The sequence below is a fragment of the Elephantulus edwardii genome, unplaced genomic scaffold (assembly GCF_000299155.1).
Source record: "Elephantulus edwardii isolate Elephantulus edwardi_28Jun2011 unplaced genomic scaffold, EleEdw1.0 scaffold00009, whole genome shotgun sequence".
NCBI lineage: Eukaryota > Metazoa > Chordata > Mammalia > Macroscelidea > Macroscelididae > Elephantulus > Elephantulus edwardii.
Window position 1 is genome coordinate 17991300 of NW_006399759.1, and position 25214 is coordinate 18016513.

The window sequence follows — 25214 nt, forward strand, 5'->3', positions numbered from 1 at the left end:
AGAACAGAGGGAGGAAACATTGCATGTTCAAAATTGGGAAGAGTGCACACCAAGGATGTATCCTATCTTCATATCTATTCAATCTATATGTGGAACAGATTATCCAGGAGACTAGGCTCCATGAGGAGGAACGTGTGGCATCAGGATTGGAGGTAGAGATATCAACAGTCTGCATTATACAGATGACACAACCTTGGTTGCTGAGGGACAGCGCAGGAGAGGAAGGTCGTCAGTGAGATGGATTGATTCAGTGACTAGGGTACTGGGGTAGGTGTATCAGATTAGCACAGGATAGAGCAGCTCTTAGGGCTATTGTTTTTAGGGTCACTGAGTCGCAGGCATCTTGATGGCACATAACAACAACAACATCCTCTGAAAATTGGACAATAACTAAGGATAATAGAAGAATACTTTGAGACCTTTGAGTTGTGGTGTTGGAGAACAGTACTGAATATACCACAGACTACCAAAAGAATAAATACGTGTTTGCGAAAGAGCGACCAAGGTGGCAAGGGTGGTGAAGCTTTGTCTCACATACTTTGGGCATTTTGTTAGGAAAGTCTTTCCTTGGCAAAGAACATCATTCTTGGAAAGGTGTAGGGTCAATATAGAATAGGAAGACCCTCAACAAGGTAATATTGACTCAGTAACTTTAACAATCAGCTCAAGCACGTCATATATGGTGAGTATGACACAAGATAGGGCCAGATTCAGATTTCCTTTTCATACATAGAGTTGTCATGAGTCATGACATCACATAAACCAACAAGACTTTGAATTCAGACTGCAGTTGAATTCAGACTACCAATCTTTTGGCACCAGGACTTTTAGAGGTGCTGGAATGGGAATGTCTTAATATGGTTTGAAGATAGCTTGTAGTAAATTGAGCTGCTTACCCTAAGATTGTGAGTCTTAACTAGTTCAAATCTACCAGCTCCTTGGGAGAAAGAGTGATAATCTCCTGCTATAGTTTACAGCTTCAGGAACTTAGTGGAGGATTTCTTGTAATACCCCTACCACCAAGGAATCAGAATTGACTTGGCAACAGTGAGTTTTAGTTGTTTTTTAATTAGAGTCTCATAAAAGTAACAAATCTAAGTAGTATGATAGTAAATAAACTGATGGCTTAACACTTTTATTATAGCCCCTTAGAGTATTGTACCTGAATTGGAGGCAACTAGTAACTTAATGACTTCTGTAGGAACTTTTTTTTGGAAGCTTTATATAAAAATGCTGTCAATAAGTGAAATAAGTGAGGAAAGGTATTCATAGTAGATGAAACTTTATTTAACTCATCAACAAGTAAATGTTTAGGAAAATTATGGTATAGTCATGCAATGGAATACTACACAGCACTGAAAAACAAGGAACTTATTAAATATTACACAACATGGGTGACCCTGGAGGACATTATATTAAGTAAAATATCTCCATCACAACGACAAATACTGTATAACATCACTGTTAGTACTGACATGGAAGTGGGAGAGAAACTAAGAAGAGAGGGAGTAAATTACAAACACTACTTTGGAAAAGATAAAGGGAAGAACTATTTAAAAGGAATATATGATTAGGCATTATTTGTATGACAGAAGTCCAAAGTAAGAGGTGTATAGCAAAGTGAACTGGGATGACTGGGGGGGGGGAATTATGAAACAATGAATGCCTCCCCCCCCATTTTCCTTCTTTGTGGGTTTTTTTTTTTTAAATTATTATGAAATTTTATTAGTTTTAATGAACATTTACAGAGATTTGGGGCTTTCATTCATTCATTGTTGCACTGTTTTCTCTACCCTCCTCCCCAGTTCATTCTCCCCCCTGCCCCCCGAATGCCTTTTTTTAAAAAAACTAAACAAAACATGAACTGAGTTGGGTAGGGTGGAAAATGCAACCATGAATGAATGAAAATCCAGCTTTTCTGTAAACTTTCATTACAATCACAACTTAAAAATTGAAGAGTAACAGAAAATTTTGTTGTACATTTTTTTTTTTATATTTTTCACACCAGCTTTTACCTTTTTGCTAATACATGATTCTTGCTGTCTGTTTTTAAAAGATAATGCTTAAGCTCTTGAGGCTCGAAAGAATGATGAGCTTTTTATAAAGATAATATTAACATTTGAAATAAAATTGTATGATTTTTAAAATTTCCATTCTGTTTTAATGTTTAAAAGCATTTCTGTTTAGCTTAAAAGTATAATAATATAACTGTATTCTTTCTTCCAAATAGACCATCCTGTGTCCCAGCCTATTACGGTACAGAGAAGATCTGGACAGAGTTTTTCTGGAAACAGTGAAGTAAATGCAATATTGTCTCCGCGATCAGAAAGTGGAGGCCTTGGTGTGAGCATGGTAGAATATGTATTAAGTTCCTCTCCTGCTGATAAATTGGATTCTCGATTTAGGAAGGGAACTTTTGTAAGTATTTTTATTAAAGAAATATTATTCACTTGATTGTTATTTGTTCATTATTTCAATCAGTTTACTTTCCCTGTCCTTTCTAAAGGAAAATTTTGAGCTATTACTATCTCTAGATTCTTCATTTGGCCACTTCTTAAATAAATGAGATGAATAGAGCCATTGGTGCTATTTATAATAACTATGTTATAAAAGTAAAATATTAATGAAAATTATTTTGCAAGGTTGAAAAGGCTTATTTATACTTATGGTTGATCTGTAAGTTACTAAACATAACTTTGAAGTTCTGGAAAATGTACAAACTCATCTGTGCACCAAATAGAGTTCTGTAATTTGTGGTGTTAAAGCTTTTCAGCACCGCTATAGTTAAGGTTGCCTTAGCCCTTCTGTTATAAATCACTGGATTATACTAAAATTTTAGCCTTTAATAAATTAGTAAAGTACAAAATTAAAATAAGACTCATTGTTTTTATTGTTTACATGCACTTTAGTGTAGTTTTTGGCCACCTTATGGTGCCTTTTTTGTGTTCTATTAAATACTCAGAATCAAACAGATTCTTTTTCCTCAGGGCACTAGAGATGCTGAAACAGATGGACCTGAGAAAGGAGATCAAAAAGGCAAGGCTTCTCCATTTGAGGAGGACCAAAACAGAGAGCTTAAACAAGGAGATGATGATGATTCTAAAATAAATGGCAGAGGTTTGCCAAATGGAATGGATGCCGATTGCAAAGATTTTAAGTAAGATTTTAACTTTCTCCAAGAAGAAAAAGTTTCTCTTTTTTAGAGATTATTACAACCAGCTGATATGACTGCTTTTAGACATTTGTCCAGTTTAGGTTTATTTCCTTTTGTACTTTGTATGAATCTGGTCTAAGATTTTCTTTTTTTGTAAGGATATCTGATTGCTTAGCAGACATTTCTTGGAGTTGCTTTGATCGCCTTTCTGTTGAGTTCTTTTCCTTATCTGCCTATCTTTCCTGTCCATGTGCACCTCCATATAACATGCAAACTTAGAAAATGAAGAGACATAATTAGGCTAGTACTAGAGTCCATTTTAATATTACATGAATTTGTGATGCTACCACTTATTCATGCCATTATAGGAAGCAGAGATCATATTTGAGGCTTCAAAGAACTATGAATTCTTAGTTTTAGCTTTATAGATTAGTTGTTTGTGTATGATACTTGTAAATATAGGGGGTTGTTTCTTCATACCTATTTCCTGTATGTTATACTTCGATAGTCAAATGCTTTGAAGCCTATACCTGGAAATTAGCTATTTGGGATCTTACGAACTGTCAAATCTCAGTCAACAGAGTATAGTTACATGCTGGGTGGTATACTCTTACATGTATTGCCTTTATATATCAAAAGCAGAATGTATTTCTTTTTTAAAAAATGCCATTTTAATTATTTTTAAGTGCAAAAAAGCATCCAGAACCAGTAAACCTCTTTTGACGAGAAAGAAATTGAATACTATTCTGTTTTGTTTTAGAACCTTATGATTGTGTGCTTCTGCTATTATCTAATCTTATGTGTTCCGTCAAGGACATACATTCAAACATGAATTTATTTTAAACCCTTCAGATTACACATTTATAATTGAAGTGTTAATACACCATTAACTATAGCAAGAAAATAGCACCACTCCTAGCATAATGATTTTTTTCCTATGGCACTGTTTACTTTTTTCTGTAGTAGAATTATTGTATGTGAAAGATTATACTTATCCCATTAAAATAGGACCTGTAAAACTATTTTTTTTACTAATTTTAGGTTATACTTGAATTACTTATTTTAGGTATAATAGTTATTACTGTCTGCCAGTGTATTAAAGTTTCAAAAGAATGTTTATGGCCATATGGCCACTTCGTCAGCATATCTTTAATATGTACATTAATGAATACATTGTCAATACATACATTATTGGAGTAGGACTGGAAGGAGTGTATGAATGATAGGCTTATTATTTAGGTTTTTAATTGGCTAATTTTCAAGATGATCAGTTTTATACACCCTTCTGGTATATCCTGTGATAGTTTGAATCCACCAGTCACTCTACAGGGAGAAGATGGACAGGCTCCTCCTCCCATTGCACTTAAAGCCTCAGAAACCCATTGGAAAATCAGCTGTGAGTTGGTTTTGACTTGACGACAGAGTTTATGAGATACTTTCTAAGTGAAAAATGAACTTTTGAAATGTCCCATAGGAAACAAAATATGATAAAGGAGAATAAAAATATCTTTTTTTAAAAATTTTATTTTATTTTATTATTTTTGTGTGCGTGTACCGTCAAATCAGATCTGACTGGTACAGGAGGAGATTGTCCCTCCTTCCCTGGCAGAGCATCTGGTGGATTTGAACCGTTTGCCTCTGGGATTGTAGTTGCAGCTCCTTGCCACTAGGCCACCAGAGCGCCCCTTAAAAAATATCTTCTAATGTTGAAAAGACAGTCATTAATTTTTAAATAAGATGTTAAGTCACATGTCTAAAGTGCTTTGTAAAATTTTTTTTTATATATATAAATGTGAATTTATCCCAATGTAAGGTATCTCAATCTCAGAATTCAATTTCAGAACTGAGTCACAGACCATTTAGCTATATAACAACTATATTAAAAGCTAGGTGGAACAAAATTACTGCCATGTATTTAATATACAACTCAATAAAAACCAAAAATCTCTGTAACTGTACCAGTTAGCAACACCATAATAATGAAGAAAAGATTGAGGTTGTCAAGGATTTAATTTACCTTGGATCTACAATCAAACAAATTGATAGCATTCAAGAAATTAGATGACATTAATGTGCTAAAGAGGAGTGTTGTCTGTTTAGAAGATCCAAGCCATGATATTTCCAGTTGTTTCATACTTATGTGACTGTTGGACAGTAAATGAAGACCGAAGAGAAGAATGGATGCCTTTGAAGTATGGTGTTGATGAAGAATAGTGGATATCGTGGATGGCCAAAAATATCTATCTTGGAAGAAGTATAGCTAGAGTGCTCATTAAGGCGTTGGTATTGAGACTTCCAACATATTTTGGGTAATGTTTTCAGGAAGAACAAGTCCTTGGCAAAGGACATCATGCTTGAAAGAATGAAGGGTCAGCAGAGAGGAAGACTCAGTGAGGTGGATTGAGACATTGACTGCAACAGTGGATTTAAACATAGCACAGATTGTGAAAATGATGCAGGATTGAGCAGGGTTTAGGGTTTCATTCTGGGATTCATGAGATTGTTGTGAGTTGGAGCCAACTCTGGCTTACAGGATGTTGGAATGCATTCCTTTTTTCCTTTAAAACAGTGAACTACTTTCTGATCAGAAAAAGTATAGATGTATAGAAACATTTATGTAAAATGGAAGAATGAACTGTAAACAAGGATTACCTAAGTCTTGAAATAAGACTAGAAATTGCTTATGTCTAGAAATAAAGTTTAGACCATGAAAGATGTTGGTTAAAAAAAAAAGTTGATACTTAGATTTAGTCAAGTGTTAATTAATTTCTTGTAAATTTTATGATGTGTGATAGAAGTTGTTTTTCCCATTTTTTATGTAGAATTACATTTCGTTTTATAAAAGTATTCCACATTTCCATCTGGTTAAATTGGAAACCACTTAGTATAATAAAAAGACTGTCTTTAGAATGCTTTAACAATTTTTTTACAAATAGTTTCATTTGCTAATTAAAACCACCAGATCTCCTTGGTAAAGAAATGAGAGGGCATAAAAGATGAAATTGGATTTTAAAAGCATTGTATTTAAAAGAGAACCAGATGATGAACTTAATGTCTTTGTGTTATATGTGCAAAGATTGTTGTCATTGCAAATATTTTTGTTATCAGTATATTTACCAAAAAGCACCAAGCCAAGAGTCAAATGTTTTTAGTTCAATGCCTTTTTTGGTGTATCACACACTTCTTACCCCTTTGAAGACCACAGTGACCTCTTGTGGCAAATTTTTTTAAAAAACTGTAAGTAAGCAAGCAAGTACGTTTTAGTTGCTTCATATTGTTGTTGTGTACCATCAAGTCAGAATTGACACATAGCTGACCCTCCAGCAGGTTTTCAGAGGCAGTTAATTGAAGGGGAGGAGATTGCCCATCCTTCTTCTCCAGAGAAGTTTTGAACCACATGTCTTTGGGATTACAATGTAGCTTCTTAGTGGTAGCAGTTTATGTTGGTGCAGTTTGAATCCACCAGCTGCTCTGTGAGAGGATGGCCAATCTCTTCCCGTGAGGTTTAATGTTCTTGAAAACCTGCTGGAGGGCCAGCTATGAATCGGTTCTGACTTAACTATGCACAACAGCGTAATTAAGCAAGATGTTAGAGTTGAATAGTTTAAATGCTGCTGTATAGGACAGGAGTACGGTGATGGTGGTTTGTGGTTTTGTGCCTTTTTTGTATTTGCCACTTGGCAATTAATCTGCTTTTCATGTTATCTTTGATGTGAGACAAAGGTTTTACTAATAGGAGCTTAAATTGTGATATCAGCCATTTTTTAAATATGTAATACTGAGTTACATAATTATGCTATAACATTTGCCTGTTTTCTTTATATAGTCGTACTCCTGGAAGTCGTCAAGCCTCTCCAACTGAAGTTGAACGCTTAGGCCCCAATACTAATCCTCCAGAAGGACTAGGGCCTCTTCCTAATCCTACAACTAATAAACCACTTGTTGAAGAATTTTCAAATCCTGAAACTCAGAATCTGGATGCCATGGAACAAGTTGGTCTGGATTCTTTACAGTTTGACTATCCTGGTAATCAGGTACCAATGGACTCTTCAGGAGCTACTGTAGGCCTTTTTGACTACAATTCCCAGCAGCAGGTAATGTATACCCCTTCTTTAAGAAGTTTCTCTTAAGTTTGTTTGGTCGGTCGGTCAGTCGGTCGTTTGTTCATTCGTTATTTATTTATTGAGTAGTGTCCCTTTATATTTGAAAAAGTGATTAAAACGGGTGCTTAAAATATTATCTACTTAAAAACAAAATAATGTAAAGGCTAATCTTTAATATTTTTCAAATAGCTCTTTCAGAGGACTAATGCATTAACAGTCCAGCAGTTAACTGCAGCTCAACAGCAGCAGTATGCATTAGCTGCAGCTCAGCAGCCACATATAGGTGAGTATTTATAATTTGCCCTTCTGACTGGACTGTTAAAAAATGTTAGGTTGTAATATTTGCAACAAAAAGTAAGAAAATAATAGATATATCAAAATATTGTTATTTATTGACTGGAAACAGCTTATTGAAGTAGAATAGATTACGTGGCAAGGAAGAATTGTTTCAGATTGTTAATTCATTGGTTAAATAAAAATCTGTAATTTGGAAAAAGGTCTCAAAATATAAGTTCCCTTAATGTAGTGTAAATTTGTAAGTTCAAGAGAATTAAGTACTTGAAAATGCAAATGTAATTACCTGTGTCCAGTATAAAATTAGAGCATTTATTATAAAAATTACTTAAAATAAGACTTCTATGATTCTTAATTATTTTCTTACTTTATTAATTTATGTGATCTGTGGCCTGTAATTTAGTCATTACTATAATGTGACTTTTAGAGCAATTTCTAGAGTCATAAAGTATATCAGTTTTGCTCTTTTTTGCGGGGGGGGGGGATAGTACTGGTGATGATTTATGGTTTTTTCCAAGCATGTAAAAATTTTTACTATTTATTAATAGAAAATCTCAGGTATCTATTTCATGATTACCTTTATTATGTTCTTCCCCCCCCTCAACAGTTTTATTTTGATTCTACCTCTTCTTATAGTAGAATATAGAGTAAAATGAGTTAGTTAGTGGAGTGTTTTTTCACTTGTTTTGAAGTAGAGATCCACATGAAGTTGAATAAATAAACTCCCTATGACCTTTACCCAGCTTCTCTGCTGTGATTATATTTTCTATTACAGTGTCAAAAGCTAGGAATATGATATTGATGCAGTCTGTATCATTCTGTCAATTTGTTAACTGCTTAAATTTGTGTATCCTACTCCTTCCAAATGCCCCCATCATTTTTATTCTATATTGCAATTGCCAATTTAATTTTTTTTTAAATGGGGTATTCTTGTCAGAACAGATAAACTCTGCTTTCATTATTGGATACCTTTTACATAGTATATTTTAATAAAGATTGAATGAATAGTTACTTATTTACAGGCTAATTTTAAATTTAATTTTGTTTGTTTTTAAGTAATCATTGGTTTCCCATTAATATACTTTGGTTATTCCCTAATTAGAATCCTTACATTATAATAGTACTCTTCTCATTTCTTAGCTGTGATTCTCATTTCTATTCACCTTTCTATCTTATCTCTTTCTTCCTTCTGAGTTTTGTCCTTGGGCAGATGCTGGCTTTTTGATATTGTATAGTTCACTATTCTCTAAGAATAAGTATCTCCCTAGCATCATCTGTCATCTTACATGCCTATTTACTGTTTGGCCAAAGCTGAACAATGAGGCTGAGTTCAGTTGTAGGCTCAAAGGATGATCAACAATCATAGTTTCAGGGGTCTCATCAATATTTAACAGACCAGCAAGCCTGAGTATTTTGGGGATTTTGAATTTTGTTCTTCATTTTCTCTGTCTTGAATCTTCTGCTATGATCCCTTTCAGGGCCATCATCAATGGTAGTAGCTGCCTTCAGAGTTGGGGAGACTGAGGTTCATGTGATCCATTAGCCCCTTGAATCCAGATGTCTTTGCTTTTTTTTACTCATCTCGGCTCCTGACAGGGAGAAACCAGTAGTGGCACTGTAGTAGATGGTTCTCAAAAGCTTCTAAAACCCCAGTCACTACTTAGTCAATGAGGATATTGGTTCTGTAGGCTATCATTAAATTCACTGTGTGTCCCCTAAAAGTACAATCCTGAAGCTCTTAATACAGCAAGACTCCTTCCCTTGGTAGCTTTGATTATGGTTAAGTCTACCTTGCCCTGTATTTTCTCTGTTAGTATATAAATTTATTTTGTTGATACTGTAGAGTTGAAACTGATCCATAGTTGACTCTGCAGTAGATTTTCAGAGGCAGTAAAGTGCAGGAGCAGCTGGTGGATTTGAATTGTGTGCCTTTGGGTTGACTGTGCACCTCCTTAACAGTAGACCACCAGAGCTCCCTTAGATATATTTATAGTACATACAAATACACATAGAAAAATCTTTTACCACACCTATGCACAGTTATGAAGATAGTCTCTTTGACCTGCTTGTATCTGTCTTGTTTTTATATCTCCAGGTCTTTACTTTTTTTGTCTTTAGATCTTAGGAACTTTTGATTGGTATTTTTTTGTTAAGATTTTCTGAATTCTGAAGAATGCCTTATGATGCATCTTCAGAATATATACAGTGTACTTAAGCATGGGATAAAAAAACCCTAACATATATTATTTACCTTTATGTGCTAGTATTAAATAGTCATTTCATATTCAATATCAAATTTCCTTGTCATGAGAATCCTCCAAGATCATGAATAATGTGCCTCTTTTGTAAGTGGGAAACCTTAAGTTCGAATGATATAAGATGCTCAGAGTTTCTTAACTAGTTAGATTTATACCATTATACATACTTGTTAGAGATATTTTTATCTAGGAAAGAAAACCATACTTTATATCTTTATTTATTATTTCTCATCCCCCCCCCTCTCTAAAAACAGCAGGTGTATTTTCAGCCGGCCTTGCTCCAGCTGCATTTGTGCCAAATCCATATATTATTAGTGCTGCTCCTCCAGGGACCGATCCATATACTGCAGCAGGATTGGCTGCAGCAGCAACATTAGCAGGTAATTTACTGTTCCTTGTTGTTGCATGTTAGGGATTTAACTTTAATTTGGGTATAAGCTTTGTTTTTTGTCTGAGCAATTTGAGATTCCTAGGGAAAATGGAAACATTTCTACAAAATGACCTAAAGTTTCTAGGACATTAGTTTATTTTTTTCAGTGTAATACTACAGTGCCGCTGGAGGAAGCTTGAGCAATAACTCTTTCCCTTGTGTTTACTTTCATTTTTGTAGTTTTGAGAATCTTAACTATCGACCACAAATTTCTATTCATATGACCAAGTGCATTAATTAGAATTTGAAATAAAATTACATCTCAGAAAATAGATTGGAAATAGATTGTGTAAACACTCAATTTAAGGATAAGTGTACAAGAAAACAGCTTCAGCAATCTTGAAAGAACAAGTAATGAAAAAGTAAAATTTGTTTCATAATAATAGGAGGTACAAGTAAGCTGAGGGACAAAAAAGATTGAATATAGTTAGAAAGAACTCATTAAATGAATTTAAAGGCTCTCAAAAGTTAAGACCACTATACAAAATCTGAAGTACAAGCTAAGATGGAATCTGCATTTAAGGGAGGTTGTGCTGATTGTGCATAGTCTCACTGGTTTGTATTATTTCTATGTTTTTTAATCTACTGATGCTTGCCTTGTGACCTAGAATGTGATCTATTCTAGAGAATGTTCCATGCACTTTGGAGAAGAAGGCATACTGTGCTTTTTTGGGGTGCATTAGTCTATAGATACCTATGAGGTCAAGTTGGTTTATTGTGTGATTTAATTCTTCAGGATCTTTGTTGAGTTTTTTTCTGGTAGTTCTATCTTTTCTTGAGAGGGGTGTATTGAAATCTCCCAGCACTATAGTAGTGTTGTTGATTTCCTTTTTCAGTTTTGTTAATGTTTGTTTTATGTATTTTGCTGGTCTTTTATTTGGTGCATAGATATTTATTATTGTTATGTCCTCTTGTTCTATTGACCCTTTCAGCATTATGTAGTGACCTTCCTTATCTTCCGTGATGGTTTTTACATTGATATTTATTTTATCAGAGATTAATATGGCTACTCCTGCTTTTCTCTGGTTGCCATTTGTTTGGTATATTTTTCCCCACCCTTTTACTTTTAGCCTGTCTTTGTCTTCATTTTTCAGGTGTGTCTCTTGTAGACAACATATTGATGGATTTTGTTTTTTTATCCAGTCTGCTACTCTCTTTCTCTTCAGGGTTGCATTTAAACCATTCACGTTCAGTGTGACTATTGAAAGGTTAGGTTTTATTGCTATCATTGTGTTGAGTTCTTTTTGGTGTTGTTGCTAGTTACTTTAGACCATGGAGCTTTCTGTGGTATATCTGTAAGAAGGACATCTCTGAGTCTCTCCTGCAGTGCTGGTCTTGTTTTTACAAACTCTCTTAGGTTTTGCTTTTCTGGGAATATCTTGATCTGTCCTTCATATTTGATGGATAATTTTGCTGGGTATAGTATACTTGGTTGACAGTTGTATTCTTTGAGTGTTTGATATATGTCCTTCCATTCCCTTCTTGCCTGCATGGTTTCTGCTGAGAAATCGGCACTTAATCTTATCTGTTCTCCCTTATAGGTTACTCTTTGTTTCTCCCTTGCTGCTTTCAGGATTCTCTCCTTATCCTTAGTTCTGGCAAATTTAACTATGATATGCCTTGATGTTTTTCTTTTTGGGGTCGAATCTATATGGTGTTCGCTGAGCTTCCTGAATATATATTCTCTCATTCTTCATTATGTCTGGGAAGTTTTCCTCTAGTAATTCTTCTACAACTTTTTCAGTGCTTTTACTTGCTTCTTCCTTTTCTGGGATTCCAATGATGCGCATGTTATTTTTCTTGATGTTATCTGACATTATTCTTAGGTTTTCTTCTTTTTCCTTCTTTTTTGAGTCTGCTTTTTGCTCTAGCAGATCAGTGGTGACAATTTTGTCTTCAATTTCACTGATTCTGTGTTCCATCTCATCAACTCTGCTCATAGGTCCCTCCATCATGTTGACAGCCTCTGAAACATTGGATCTTATATTTTGAATGGTGGATTCTTGTTTTTCCAGTGCCGCTAATGCCTTATTTGTTTTCTCTGCAATGTTTTGCCTTGTTTTTTTGAACTCCTCCTGGTCTTTGCTTGTAGCATCCTGTAATTCATCAAGTTTGTCTTTCATCCATTGGATATATTCAGTCGCTCCTCTTTTAAATTCTGTGTCAGAAAGTTCCATGAGACTTTCTAGTTTCAGGGTATCTGCTGCTCTTGCATCGCCCTTTGCGAGTGACATCTTGCTTTGCTCTTCTATATTGTGTGGGATAGTTTGCTTTCTTCGAGACATTGGTATCTATTCTTGATTTGAAGACAATGCTCTCGAGATCTGATGGGCAGTTACCTAACTTGTACGTTTCTCTGACTTTATGACTTAAGAAAAATGTTAGTTCAACGCCTGCTAGGGCAATCTCTTGTTGCTAAATGCATAGTCTCACTGAGCAGAGCAATTTGCTGATCTTACGGAGGGTTTTGCAAAGAGTTTGTTTTAGGTTGGCTTTGATTATAGAAACAGGAATGAGAGTTAGTCTTTTTTATTTTATTTTATTATATTTTGTGTGTGTACTGTCAAATCGGGTCTGACTGGTCCAGGAGGAGATTGCTCCTCCTTCTCCAGCAGAGCATCTTGTGGATTTGAACTTTGTGCCTCTGGGATTGTAATGCAGCTTCTTGCCACTAGGCCACCAGAGCTCCCTTGAGAGTTCGTCTTAAACATGGTTGGTTCATGATTGGTTACAGAGGCATGAGTTGAGATCAGTCAGCCAGAGTAGGAGTTTCATTGCTTGAGCTGCTAATTCACTGACTTAAATCTCAAGATTATCATAAATATTTTCCTTTAAGAGATATGTTCATTAAAGTGAGTTGTTATCAACCAGTTAAACAAATTATTCCTTAATATTTAAGAAACTTTAATTTTTTAAGAAGTAAAAAAAAGTACTAATTTTAAATTTAAATTTTTTTTGCTATTGTGAAGATAGATTATTTAACATACTCAGTTGCTTTTGGTTATATAAATCTGCCATATATGTGATTCCATATGGATCTAGAAAAGTTCTGCTGTGTTAAAGGATGTTAATATTTAAAGTGCTTGTATATTAGCCGTACAGATAATTATTAACCAATGACATTGAGAAAAATGGCTGTATGAGAATATTTCATTTTGGGTTAAGCATTTTAGGCATTCAGGATATATATGTTCTAAGCCAATGCTGTACAGTAAAAATGTAATGTGAGCTGTATATGCAGTTTTAAATTTGCTAGTAGTCATTTAGGGAGCTCTGGTGGTTTAGTGCTAAGGAGTCATACCACCAACCCAAAGGCACAAGGTTCAAATCCACTAGGTGCTCCTCAGTAGAAAAAAGGAGCAAGTCTCCTCCCATGTGATTTATTGCCTCTGGAAACCCACTGGAGGGTCAACTATGAGTGGTTCTGGCACAAAAGTACGTAACAAAAACAACATAGAAGGCACCTTCTAAAAATTGCAGATTAAATTTCTAGATTTCATTTAATTCAGAATATTCTTTATTTCTATATGTAATGAGTATTTTAAAAATTAATAATATTTAAATTCTTATTTCTATGCTAGATCTTCAAATTTGGATATTTATGTACTTACAGCATATCTCAGTAGGGGCGACTTATACGGCTCCTGACTATCAGACGGTGCAGTTCTAAATAGATTACTTCATCCTTTCTTTATAAACCTTTTTCATCATATTGACAAACCTTACTGTTAGATTATGCTTACCTGTCTTTAAACCACAAACTGAATTTACTCCCATCAAGTTGCTTCCACCTCCTTAAAGGACAGAGTGCAACTACTCCCTAGGTTTGCAAGGCTCTGAGCAGACTTGCACATCTTTCTTCCATGGAGTGACTGTTGTATACCATTGAGTCAGAACTGCCTCGTAGCTGACTCTCGAGCAGGTTTTCAGAGGCCTTAAATCACATGGGAGGAGATTGCCCATCTTTTTTCCACACAGCGATGGTGGATTCAAACTGCGTACCCTTTCATTCCTTTCCATTAAGGCACCAGAACTCATGAAGTTACTAGGGCATTCAAAAGGCCAGCAGCCAAGCACTCTAACCATTCTGTTATCAGAACCCCATCACATGTTTTGAGTAACATAGTAGTCTACCTTTTAACTTTTTTAATGTTATTTTTGTAATCCAGTACATTATAATGGGCTTCCTTTGCTTTCAGAAAAAAGTGAAACCAAGATTTTAACAGTATGCACGTTAAATATACTAAGATCATATTTAGGGTATTTTAGAGCATATCGTTGTATTGGAACTAAATGCATTTTGTTCATTAGTTTAGTGATAGAGCTAATTAATAATGTTTATACTCACAGGGATGAAATATCTTGAATGAAGTAAACAGGAGCAATTATTTTTATTTTTATTTGTACTTTCTTGACTAATTCTATTTCAATTATGAAGACTATTTTAAAACTAGTAGCTTTCAATCTAGATGGTTAAGTACCAGGCTGTTCTCATCTTTTGTAGTAAGAATAACATAACTATGTAGAAATTATTTTTTTAATTATTTTTAGTTGTCAGAAAAAGGCTATTTTCTTTTTTATGTGTTTTTTTTGTTTGTTTTTAGAAAAAGGCTATTTTCAAAGAAATAATTAATTGAACTTGAACATAGGGAACCTTATTGTTTCTAATATTTCTTGAATCTATTCAAGAAATACACCAACTGTGTGTATTTGTCCAAGAGCTATAAATTCTCATTCAGTAAATATTGAATTGATTGTCTTAAACTTCATATCTACCCTTTAGCTGGTATTAACAGGTACATGATTAAAAGAACATCTGCTAAGTATTCTTTTATAAGCTAATGGTAAGTGACCTCATATATCATAGAATCTAGTAACTTATTTCCCCATCTTCTTCTGTGTCTGGTGGGGTTTAGGTCCAGCAGTGGTTCCACATCAGTATTATGGTGTTCCATGGGGGGTGTATCCAGCTAATTTATTTCAGCAACAGGCTGCAGCAGTAGCAAACAACACAGCAAGTCAGCAGGCAGCGTCACAAGCCCAGCCTGGACAGCAACAGGTACATTAAATAATATCTGAAGATTGAACCTTAGAAATTACGTGATTTTGAGATTTGGGGTTTTTTGTTTCCTTTATGTGTAGCACAGAGCTAGATCCGTGCCTTAAGAACTTCCCAGGTTTTGGTTTTAGTCCATTTTTTAAGTTCTGTTTGCTCTTTCGAAATCTCTAATAGTTCTGAAAAAATGGCCAGTATTGTTTCTATAAATTGTTACTGCATTTTCTCCTAGATATTTTAAAAGTACTATTTTAGTTATTCACTTTATAAATTTATAACCAAAATTAAAAAGATTGCTGTGTGTTTACATTTTTAAGCAAGAAAAGATTAATTGTTTATATTGTATATTCTCTTAGAAAATTATTAGAAAAGGTGTCTGTTTTTTATTTTATTATTTGAACTCCCTCAATTTTTTTATTATGTCAGACGGGTGAGGGGGCTTTGTGGGACATTGGGGTGCACTCATGGTAGCCCGCGGCATGGGTGTATATCCCCATCCATTTCTTGATGAACAAACCCACTTGCCCCTGGATACCTGGAGCCACTCTATGGCACGATGTTTGTAGGGCGCAAAGCCACACACCTCCAGGATCATGTCCTGCACAAACTTGGTGTGCTTGGTGAGGCACCCATCGTGGCAGCTGGGCCCTGGCTTGCTCATGTTTTCTTGGTTACATTCTGGCCTTTGCTGAGGTCTCTAGCCATGGGATAGTACACAGCCATGGCTGCTCTACTTCTGTGGCTACTGCAGTGGAAACTGAACCCCCTTTTCTTAAAGGGCTTGCATAACAATGAAAGAGTATTTATTTTACTTTTCAAGGAGAAGAGTGAATGGGGGGAGGGGGTGGGCAGGGAGAAAAGGACAACAGTGAATGACTAGAAACCCTAAGTCTCTGTAAATTTTCATTAAAATTAATAAAAAATTTACCTGGGTAATGTGAGAACATTACTACTATACAGTTAAAATTCATGCTGTTAAATTTATCCAGTGTTATATCAGAGAAGCAGCTCAGCTTACTGAATATGGTATTACTTGGCAATGATGTTTTATTTTAAATTTCCTTTAGCCTAGCATGTTTTCTGTTAGAGCTGGTTTTTCTTTTAGCCTTCCTCAATGTTTGGATACTTTGCCCCATGGTAGTATTTGATAGAGTTTTAAACCTATATTTTCTTTGAGTAAACTTAAAAAAATCTTAATATTGTATATGGGTGGAACTTATACCTAATCCAGCATTTTGCCTTTATGAAATTAATAGTTGTTTTGGTTTTGTGTAATTACTACATAACATTGCATCTTAGAGGAGTAAAATATGACCAGCCTAGAGAAGTTTTTACTTTGTTTTGTCCGTTGTCTTCTGTAGCCTAGTCTCAGAACAAATGAATTGAACGTTGTTTCTGTTTTCAGTCTTAGAAAATAACTTTGATGATTTCAATTTCAAAGAAAAATTCCCCCCCCCCAATATCTCTTTTTAATACTCTTTTGTTAAATTAACGAACCCACGGTGGGTTAAACATTGGGTGAACTGAAAAAAAAAATGGTTGTTCCAAGCCACCAGCCATTTCATACGAGAAAGATGGAACATTATGCCTCCAAAAAGAGTAATAGCCTCATAGACCCTTTAGGGTAGCTCACCTATGTCACGGGATTTGCTATGAATCAGAATCGACCACTGGCAGTGGATTTGTAAATTGAGTACAAAGGTCAGAAATAATTTTTTCCTCTACAAGTTTTGTAGGTCCTCTATGTTACTTTTCACATTTTTATAATTGTTAATAGCCAAGTGAACTTACTGAGTTTTCAGTTGCTGACACATTTTGTATTTTTTCATCTAAACTTGCATTTCAGTATACACAAAAAAATTTAAAGAATATGTGAAAAGTTTTCCAAGATAAATTTATTTATCCTGTTTTGCAGTTTCACTGAATATCATTTGGGTTGGTTTTATTTTCTTTTTTGTGGTTTTTGTTCATTTGTTTGTTTGGGGTTTTTTTGTTTTGTATTCTTGTTTTAGGTTCTCCGTGCTGGAGCAACTCAGCGCCCTCTTACTCCCAATCAGAGTCAGCAAGGGCAGCAGGCTGAATCACTTGCAGCAGCTGCAGCAGCAAACCCAACTTTGGCTTTTGGTCAGGGTCTTGCTACTGGAATGCCAGGTATGTAGTTGATTAATTGAAGCTATTGTTGTTGTTGTTGCTGTTGTTATGTGTCACTTGTGACTCATAGCGACCCATTGTGCAACAGCCCTAAACTCTGCTCTGTGCTGTGCCAGTCGCACTGTCTCTGACACACCCATCCCGATTATCCCAGTCACTGATTCAATCCACCTCATAGAGGGCCTTCCCCTTCTGCACTGACCCTCCACCCTCCCAAGCATGATGTCCTTCTCCAAGGACCAGTCTCTCCTTACAACATGTTCAAAGTATGTCAGACGGAGCCTCAGAATCCTTGCCTCCAAGGAACCGCCTAGTTTAACGCTCTCTAGGATGAATCTGTTTGTTTTTTTGCCAGTCCATGGTACATTTAGTACTCTTCTCCAGCACCACAGCTCAAAGGCATCAATTCCCCTTCTGTCCTCCTTGGTCATTGTCCAACTCTCTGATGCATAACAAGCGATAGCAAAGACCATGGTCTGTATCAGACGCACCTTAGTCTCCAGAGAGACACCATTGCTCTTCAGTACTTTGGAGAGGTCCCTAACAGCAGACTTTCCCATGGCAATGCACCTTTTAATTTCCTGGCTACTGGTGCCAAGACTGTTGACTGTGGAGCCAAGCAAACTAAAGCTGTGAACAATCTCAATCTCTTCACCATCCATCCTGATGCTGCCAGTTGTTCCAGTGGTGAGAATCTTTGTCTTCTTGACATTGAGCTTCAATCCATATTGGAGGCTAGTTAAGCAAAATCGTAAATGTTCTTTTTGACGATGGCTATGACACCATTTATTCCTCTTAAATTTGTCATTCCTGGCGTAGCGGATATATGATTATTGGATTCAAAATGACTAGTCATCTCAGCTCAGTAATACCTAACTTGTCTATCTTTCTGTGTTCCATTTAATATTTTTATAACTTTCCTAGATTGACACTTAGTACATCCCACATTTTAATTATTAATATATGCTATTTCCAGCTGTTTCTCTTCATTTTTAGTCTTGTGACATCAACAACTGAAAGTTTCTCATTGTATGAAATATTTACTTCATCCAGTCATGTAGAGTCTACTTTGAGGAGGCAGCTCTTCCTTGGTTGCATCTTCAATACTCAAACCCTTCCAAATGTATTGTTCAGTGTTTCAAAACACTGTATCATACAGTATCGCATAAGGTTTTCATAGCCCTGTTCTTTCAGGAGTGGTGACTAGTCCTGCTTTTTAGTCAATCTTTTTTTTTTCTCCTTTTCTTTTCCTTGCCTCTTTTTAAACAGTCCCTCCGTAAGGACTATCCACTTAGGTTTGTATCCAAAGACGAAATTTGTAGGTGAAAGGAGTTAGCCTTCATTACAGACTGGTTAATTTCAGGGTTGAAAATATGGAACGCTTCACGAATTTGCGTGCCATCCTTGCACAGGGGCCATGCTAATCTTCTCCGTATCATTCCAATTTTAGTATATGTGCTGCCGAAGCGAGCACTTTTTGGTCACTCTTACTTTGGAATTTGCCCTCTGTGGATCATCTGCTAGTATTTGAAACACCTGTGACGTAACTGTCAATGTCACAGTAACACAGAAGCCCCCACAGTACAGCAGAATGACAAAAGGAGTGGTGTATACCAAGATTTAAAGTCCTACTTTAGAAAACAAAATTCAGAAGTTAAGGAATAATTATCTTACAATTTATTTTTATCAAAGGACTAATAAAATTTATAGACTTCTTAGAGATATTTGTCACAAGAATGAGAGAGAAGACATAAGTAATCATTATTGTTGGTGGTGGTGTTGATTGCCTTCAAGTCAAGCACAACTCATAGCAACCATGTGAACAAAAGACCTGAAGCCTTTCTAGAACTGTTGACATTTTAACAAAGCTCACAATCATAGCAAAATCAGTATTTGGAAAATTAAATAATCATGTTATTGTGTTCTATAGAGTCAGAATTGACCCATTGCTGACCCTCAGGCGGGTTTTCAGAGGCAGTTAATCGAACAGGAGGAGATTATCCATCCTTTTTCTGTGAAGCAGCTGGTGGCCTCAAACTGTGTGCCATGGCAATTGCAGCATGGCTTCTTGCCACTAGTCTACCAAGCTCCCTTTATTAATTTCATATTAATAAACTAGAATATATAGACAAATAACTAGAAGCATGTAACTTAAAGAATATGTACAAAATAGGCCTGAAGCCCTGGCTGGCTGAGCTCATCTCTCACTCTCCTTGTTGCTTTTTGGTCTCCGCGAGAGTGACAGCCTTTGACAGCAGCATATCAACAGCCAAAAGATGGGTGATAATGGCAGCAGCCAGAATGAGGCACAGTCAGGAGCCCCCCCCCCCCCCCCCCCGTCAGTGTGCCTGAGCATCCAGCAGTGCCTGGACTCACTGGTGCACATCAGCCAGTGCTACAGCACCCACTGCTTGCTGCCATCCTGCCAGAAGATGAAGCAGGTCGTGCAGCACTTCAGGGTCTGCAGGCACAGGATCAGTGGTGGCTGCCTCATCTACAAACAATTGATCGCCCTCTGCTGCTATCATGCTAAACACTGTTGTGAGAGCAAATGCCCTGTATCTTTCTGCCTTAAGATCAAGCATTGGCTGCACCAGCGGCAGATCCAGCACCGCCTTCAGCAAGCATGGCTCATGTACCGGAGAATGGCAGCATGAGTACCCCAGCAGGCCTTGACAGAGCCTGCGTTCTCCTGCCTCAGCACCTCCTGGCACCCCTACACAACAGCCCAGCACACCCTAGAAGCCACATCCCCTCCTGTCCAGCCCCAGTCTTCTCCCAAGAGCATGAACAAGTTTCCCTAATGTGATCCAGACTCAGCCCCTCAATGACGAGTCTAGAGGCAGGCAGGCAGTCCTGAAAATTGGGAAAGATAAGCAAATAGTTCTCCTGAAGCCTGCAGAAGAAACAGCTGACACTTGGTTTTAGCCCCTTAAAACTTACCTCGGACTTCTAAATGCAAATGTTTGAGACAATAAATGTGTGTTGTCTTAAAATATAAAAGAGTATATAGAAAATAAGAAGTGGCTTAATAGTAAGTGTTGGCCTGCCAAAACTAAGGTATCCAGTTTAAATCCACCAGCTGCTTTGCAAAAGAAAGTTAGAAAATCTCTTCTTGGGCGAATTACTGCCTCTCAAAACCTACCAGGGTATCAGCTAAGGATCACTTCTGACTTAACTGTAAATATTAACACCTTTACTATTAAGTGGCATTCTAGTGTCCTAGTTGGTAGGGAGTTGTGATGCCAATCCCAAAGCCAGTGATTGAAATCCAAATACTGCTCCATGGAAGAAAGATGAGCAGTATTTTCCAGTGCACTTTATACCCTGAAAACCTGCTAGAGGATCAGCGCTGGTCTTCTCTGCCTCTATGGCCGTGAGTTAAGTACTATCAAAGAAATCCATTATATAATCTAAAAATCTTCCCACCAAACTCCAGGACCATGCTAATAGTTTTAGTGATGAATGATAACATCCAAGGACATAAATAATTTGAATCTCGAGTAAGCTATTTCAGTGGTAGAAGAGAATACATATACTCCCTAACACACTTTATGATGCTTACATCATAGCTGTCTAAAAACTTGAAGATTTTACAATTGAAAAGGAAAACTTTAAAGATATTGTTTGCAATAGTATCACCAAAGCCTAACACACTGCCATTAAGTTGATTCTGACTAGTAACAGTCCTCTGTCACATTGCTGAGGCTGTAAATCTTTATGGAAGGAGAACTGCTTATCTTTTTTCCACAGATCAGCCAGTGAAATTGAACCACCAGAAGCATAACACATAAAGCACCAATCCTCATAACAGGTTGCTAGAAATATATCTATAAATAAACTAGGGAAATTGTGCATGATTTCTGAGGGTAAAATGATAATACAGTTTTAATTAGATGTTAAACATCATTTAAGCTCTGGACTGCTAATGGAATTGGGAACCACTCATTACCTCTGTGGGAGAAATACCTAGCAATCTGCTCCTATAAGGATTATAAAGTAAAATTTTAAAAAAGAGGTCAAAATCATTGCTGTGGAATTGAAACTGATGTATAGTTGACCCTCCAGCCAATTTTCAGGAGGCTATGAATTGCATCAGAGGAGACTGCCTATCTTTCTCCCAGGAATAACTGGTTATTGAACTACCACAGAGGATGCGACTTTGGATTGGCAGCACAACTTACCCACTATGGAACTAGAGTTTATGGAGGTTAAAGCCAAGAAAATCTTATTAGTTAGTTCTTTTCAGTTGCATGAGGTCAGTAGAACCAGAATTTACTCAATTTTAAGTGTATGGTTGGTAATATTGTTAAAATCATGTTCAACAGTCACCTCACTGGAAACATTGTACCTATAACTTCCCCATTCCTCCTTATTTCTTCCAACTCCTGGTAACCACTAGTGAACTTTGAGATAATTTAGTATTTGAAACAAATTTGTTCTTTGCAAATTTATCTAGTAAAAAGTCCCAGTTAGTTCTTTTTGATAGTTGAAGCTGAAATTTAAATGAAAATACAGAGGGTAAAGGTTGGCTACTTTTAGAGGAGATCAGACTTGTTCAAGGTGGTGTGAGTGTAGACAAGAGTGTTAATATGGCAGTGGTGGTGATGTACTTATTTTCTAATCCACCAACACAGATGACTCTCCAGCTAGTAGATTTAAATCACATACCTTTAGGTTGGCAGTGCCGTTTATTACTACTAAGCTACCAGAGCTCCCTTATAGACAAGATTGTTGTTGTTTTGTGCCGTCGAGTCTCTTGTGACTCATCGCCACCCTTTGTCCAACAGCCCTAAACTCTGCTCTGTCCTGTGCCTATCACACTGTCTCTGACACGCCCATCCCAGTTAAGCCAGTCACTGAATCAATCCACGTCATAGAGGGCCTTGCCCTCCTGTGCTTTCCCTCCACCCTCCCAAGCATGATGCCCTTCACCAAGGACCGGTCCCTCTTTACAACATGTCCAAAGTATGTTAGACGGAGCCTCAGAATCCTTGCCTACAAGGAGTCTCTCTGTTTAACCCTTTCCAGGGTGAATCTGTTTGTTTTCCTAGCAGTCCATGGTATTCTCAGTACTCTTCTCCAGCACCACAGTTCAAAGGCATCAGTTCCCCTTCTAGCCTCCTTGGTCATTGTCCAACTCTCTGATGTATAACAAGTGATAACAAAGACCATGGCCTGTATCAGACGCACCTTAGTTTCTAGAGAGACACCACTGCTCTTCAGTACTTTGGAGAGGGCCCTAACAGCAGACTTCCCATGGGAATGTGCTTTTTAATTTTAGTGACTTTTTAAAAAATTCATTTAAATGAAAATTTACAGAGACTTTGGATTTCCATTCATTCATTGTTGCACTTTTCTCCCTGCCCTCCCCTTCCACCCAGTACACTCTTTGAAAAGTAAAGGAAAAATTCTTTCATTGTTTTACAATTCCTCCCCCTCAGGTCCACTCCTCTATGCAGCCTTTGTTCTGGACTCCTGTCATGATAGTAATACCTAATCACATATCCCTTTTAAACAGTTTTCTCCCTCATCTGCTTCAATGAAGTATACATTATTTATCCCATTTTTTTCTCAGTCTCCACCCAAGCCCAATGTCAGTCCTGTTTTACAACAGTGGCATATGTGGTATTTGTCCTTTTGTAACTGAGATATTTCACTCAGTATAATGTCTTCCAGGGTCACCCATTTTGAATATTTCATGAGTTCCTTGTTTTTCAACGCAGAGTAGTATTCCATTGTGTGAATATACCACAGCTTCTCTACCCATTCATTTGTTGATGGGCACTTAGGTTGTTTCCACCTCCTTGCTATTGTGAACAAAGCCACGATAAACCTGGGTGTGCAAGATTAGCAGCTTTTAAAGAACAAAATTGAGGTGTAAGATTTTGAGCATGGTTGTTACTAAACTGTATTTTAAAATACCACTGTAAAAAATAAATTATAAGATTATTATGCCTGTTATGTATGGAGGCAAAGGGAGAGGGCTCTAGCTCCCTCAGCGTCAAGTCTTCAGTGGCGGTGGCTTCCTGTCCACTGGTTCTATCCTCAAACGCTGAGACAAAGGACTATGAGGAGCTGGGTGGAAAAAAATTTATTATAGAATAAAGTGTACATTAATGATTGATGAGAAAATAATAAGCTTTGTAAATTTTCGTCCAAATCACCCTCCACACACACGCAAAAAAAAAAGCCAACCAAAAAACAGACAAAGGAGTTGGACAGGATGAAATGTGGACAGACTGTTTTGATTTTGTTGCACTGGTATAGTGATGTTCAAGAGAATGGATAGATTGGTAAAATATTTAGAACTGTGAATGAATAGATCTTGGAATATGAATTGATTGATTACTCATTCTGGGAGTATATGCATGTGACTCATCTAAGTAGTTTGACTCCTCAGTAGGCTATCTGCAGACAAATATCCATATGATTTAACTTTTTATTCTTAGATTTATATTTAGATACTAGATCATAATGCTTTCAACTAGTATTTTCTGTATGCGTTTAATTTAGGACTGTTATGTACACAATAGTTAAAATAGGATAGATATACATTGAGGTTTTCCAGTAATGTGGGTATTTCATTAGCAACATGACTGTATATTCTTAAACAGTCTTAGCATATGAAATTTTTAGTTTCATGATAGTGTGTATTTATCCAAGAACTCTTTGTTATGCTTGGTCTGACTTTAGCCTGCTGTGTTATTTAAAAAGCAGTGAAATTTTTTTACTGTTTATGAGCTGTTTTTAGCTTTTTCTTGACACACACACACACACAATTGAAATTTAAGTACAGTTTATTATATTGTATTTTCACACACTTTATAAAGTGCCAGAAGTTACTTTAACATTTATCCAGGTAGTTGTCAGGCAAATTCAGTGTGAGTCCTTGTTACCCTAGCACACACAGCCTTTTCCAACCTGAATTTGAGAGAGGGGATTAAACTCTCTTGTCCTAGACCAGGGTATTGGGTAGGGAGTTGTACTGTAAACCCAAAGGTGACAGACACTTCTTTGGTGATTCAGATATACTAGAAGCTTCACAAGAGAAAGATGGTCGATTACTTCCTGTGTGATTTACAACCTCTGAAAGCCCCCTGGAGAGTCAACTATGATTTGGTTCCAATTCAATGGCAGTGTGTGAGTTAGTGGGTGCTCTCTACCATCTAGTTTTCTTCTCTTGTATTTATCACGGATGGTTCTAGTTATGTACCAACTGGAGAATTGGAAAAACAATTACTGGAATCATTTTCTGTGTCCTGTGGAACAGGTTTCTATGTTCTAGTTAGGATTCTCCTTTGAGAAACACTGCTAAGAGGAAAATAAATGTAACTCTCCTACAGTTTTGAATAATGCAGATTGCTTCCTACCTTGTGCTAAGGAATAAATAAAACATTGCCTTCAAAATTTTTACTGAAATTATATTTGGTAAATTCTGCTTATAAAGTGTTTTGGTGATATAGCGCATCACATGTTGCACAAGTACACCTATAAGAAACATGTTTTCTGTAATGTTTTAATCTGTAAACATTTATTTTCATGTTACTCAGGCTATCAAGTACTAGCTCCAACTGCCTATTATGATCAGACTGGTGCCTTAGTGGTGGGCCCTGGAGCAAGAACTGGTCTTGGAGCTCCAGTTCGATTAATGGCTCCAACACCTGTTTTAATTAGTTCAGCAGCAGCACAGGCTGGTAAGTATAACTGACGATTTTCAGGGATAATATTCTTTTGTTTGTTTGTAAAGCAGAGTAGTTTTCTGGGT

The 25214-nt window shown here is 36.5% G+C and overlaps 1 protein-coding gene across 7 annotated transcripts in view; it reads left to right on the forward strand.

The window, feature by feature from the left end:
* Positions 1-25214, forward strand: part of PUM2 (pumilio RNA-binding family member 2) — a 121840-nt gene that overhangs the window by 51264 nt on the left and 45362 nt on the right. For 5 of the 7 annotated variants that reach the window (XM_006880649.1, XM_006880650.1, XM_006880648.1 and 2 more), the window contains 8 exons: positions 2231-2418; positions 2988-3157; positions 6981-7248; positions 7447-7540; positions 10064-10189; positions 15156-15298; positions 17308-17446; positions 25000-25143. In XM_006880649.1, the coding sequence (XP_006880711.1) occupies positions 2231-2418; positions 2988-3157; positions 6981-7248; positions 7447-7540; positions 10064-10189; positions 15156-15298; positions 17308-17446; positions 25000-25143 (1272 nt within the window). The remainder of the gene's footprint in view (positions 1-2230; positions 2419-2987; positions 3158-6980; positions 7249-7446; positions 7541-10063; positions 10190-15155; positions 15299-17307; positions 17447-24999; positions 25144-25214) is intronic. The other 2 variants (XM_006880652.1, XM_006880653.1) reach the window with 1 other exon arrangement.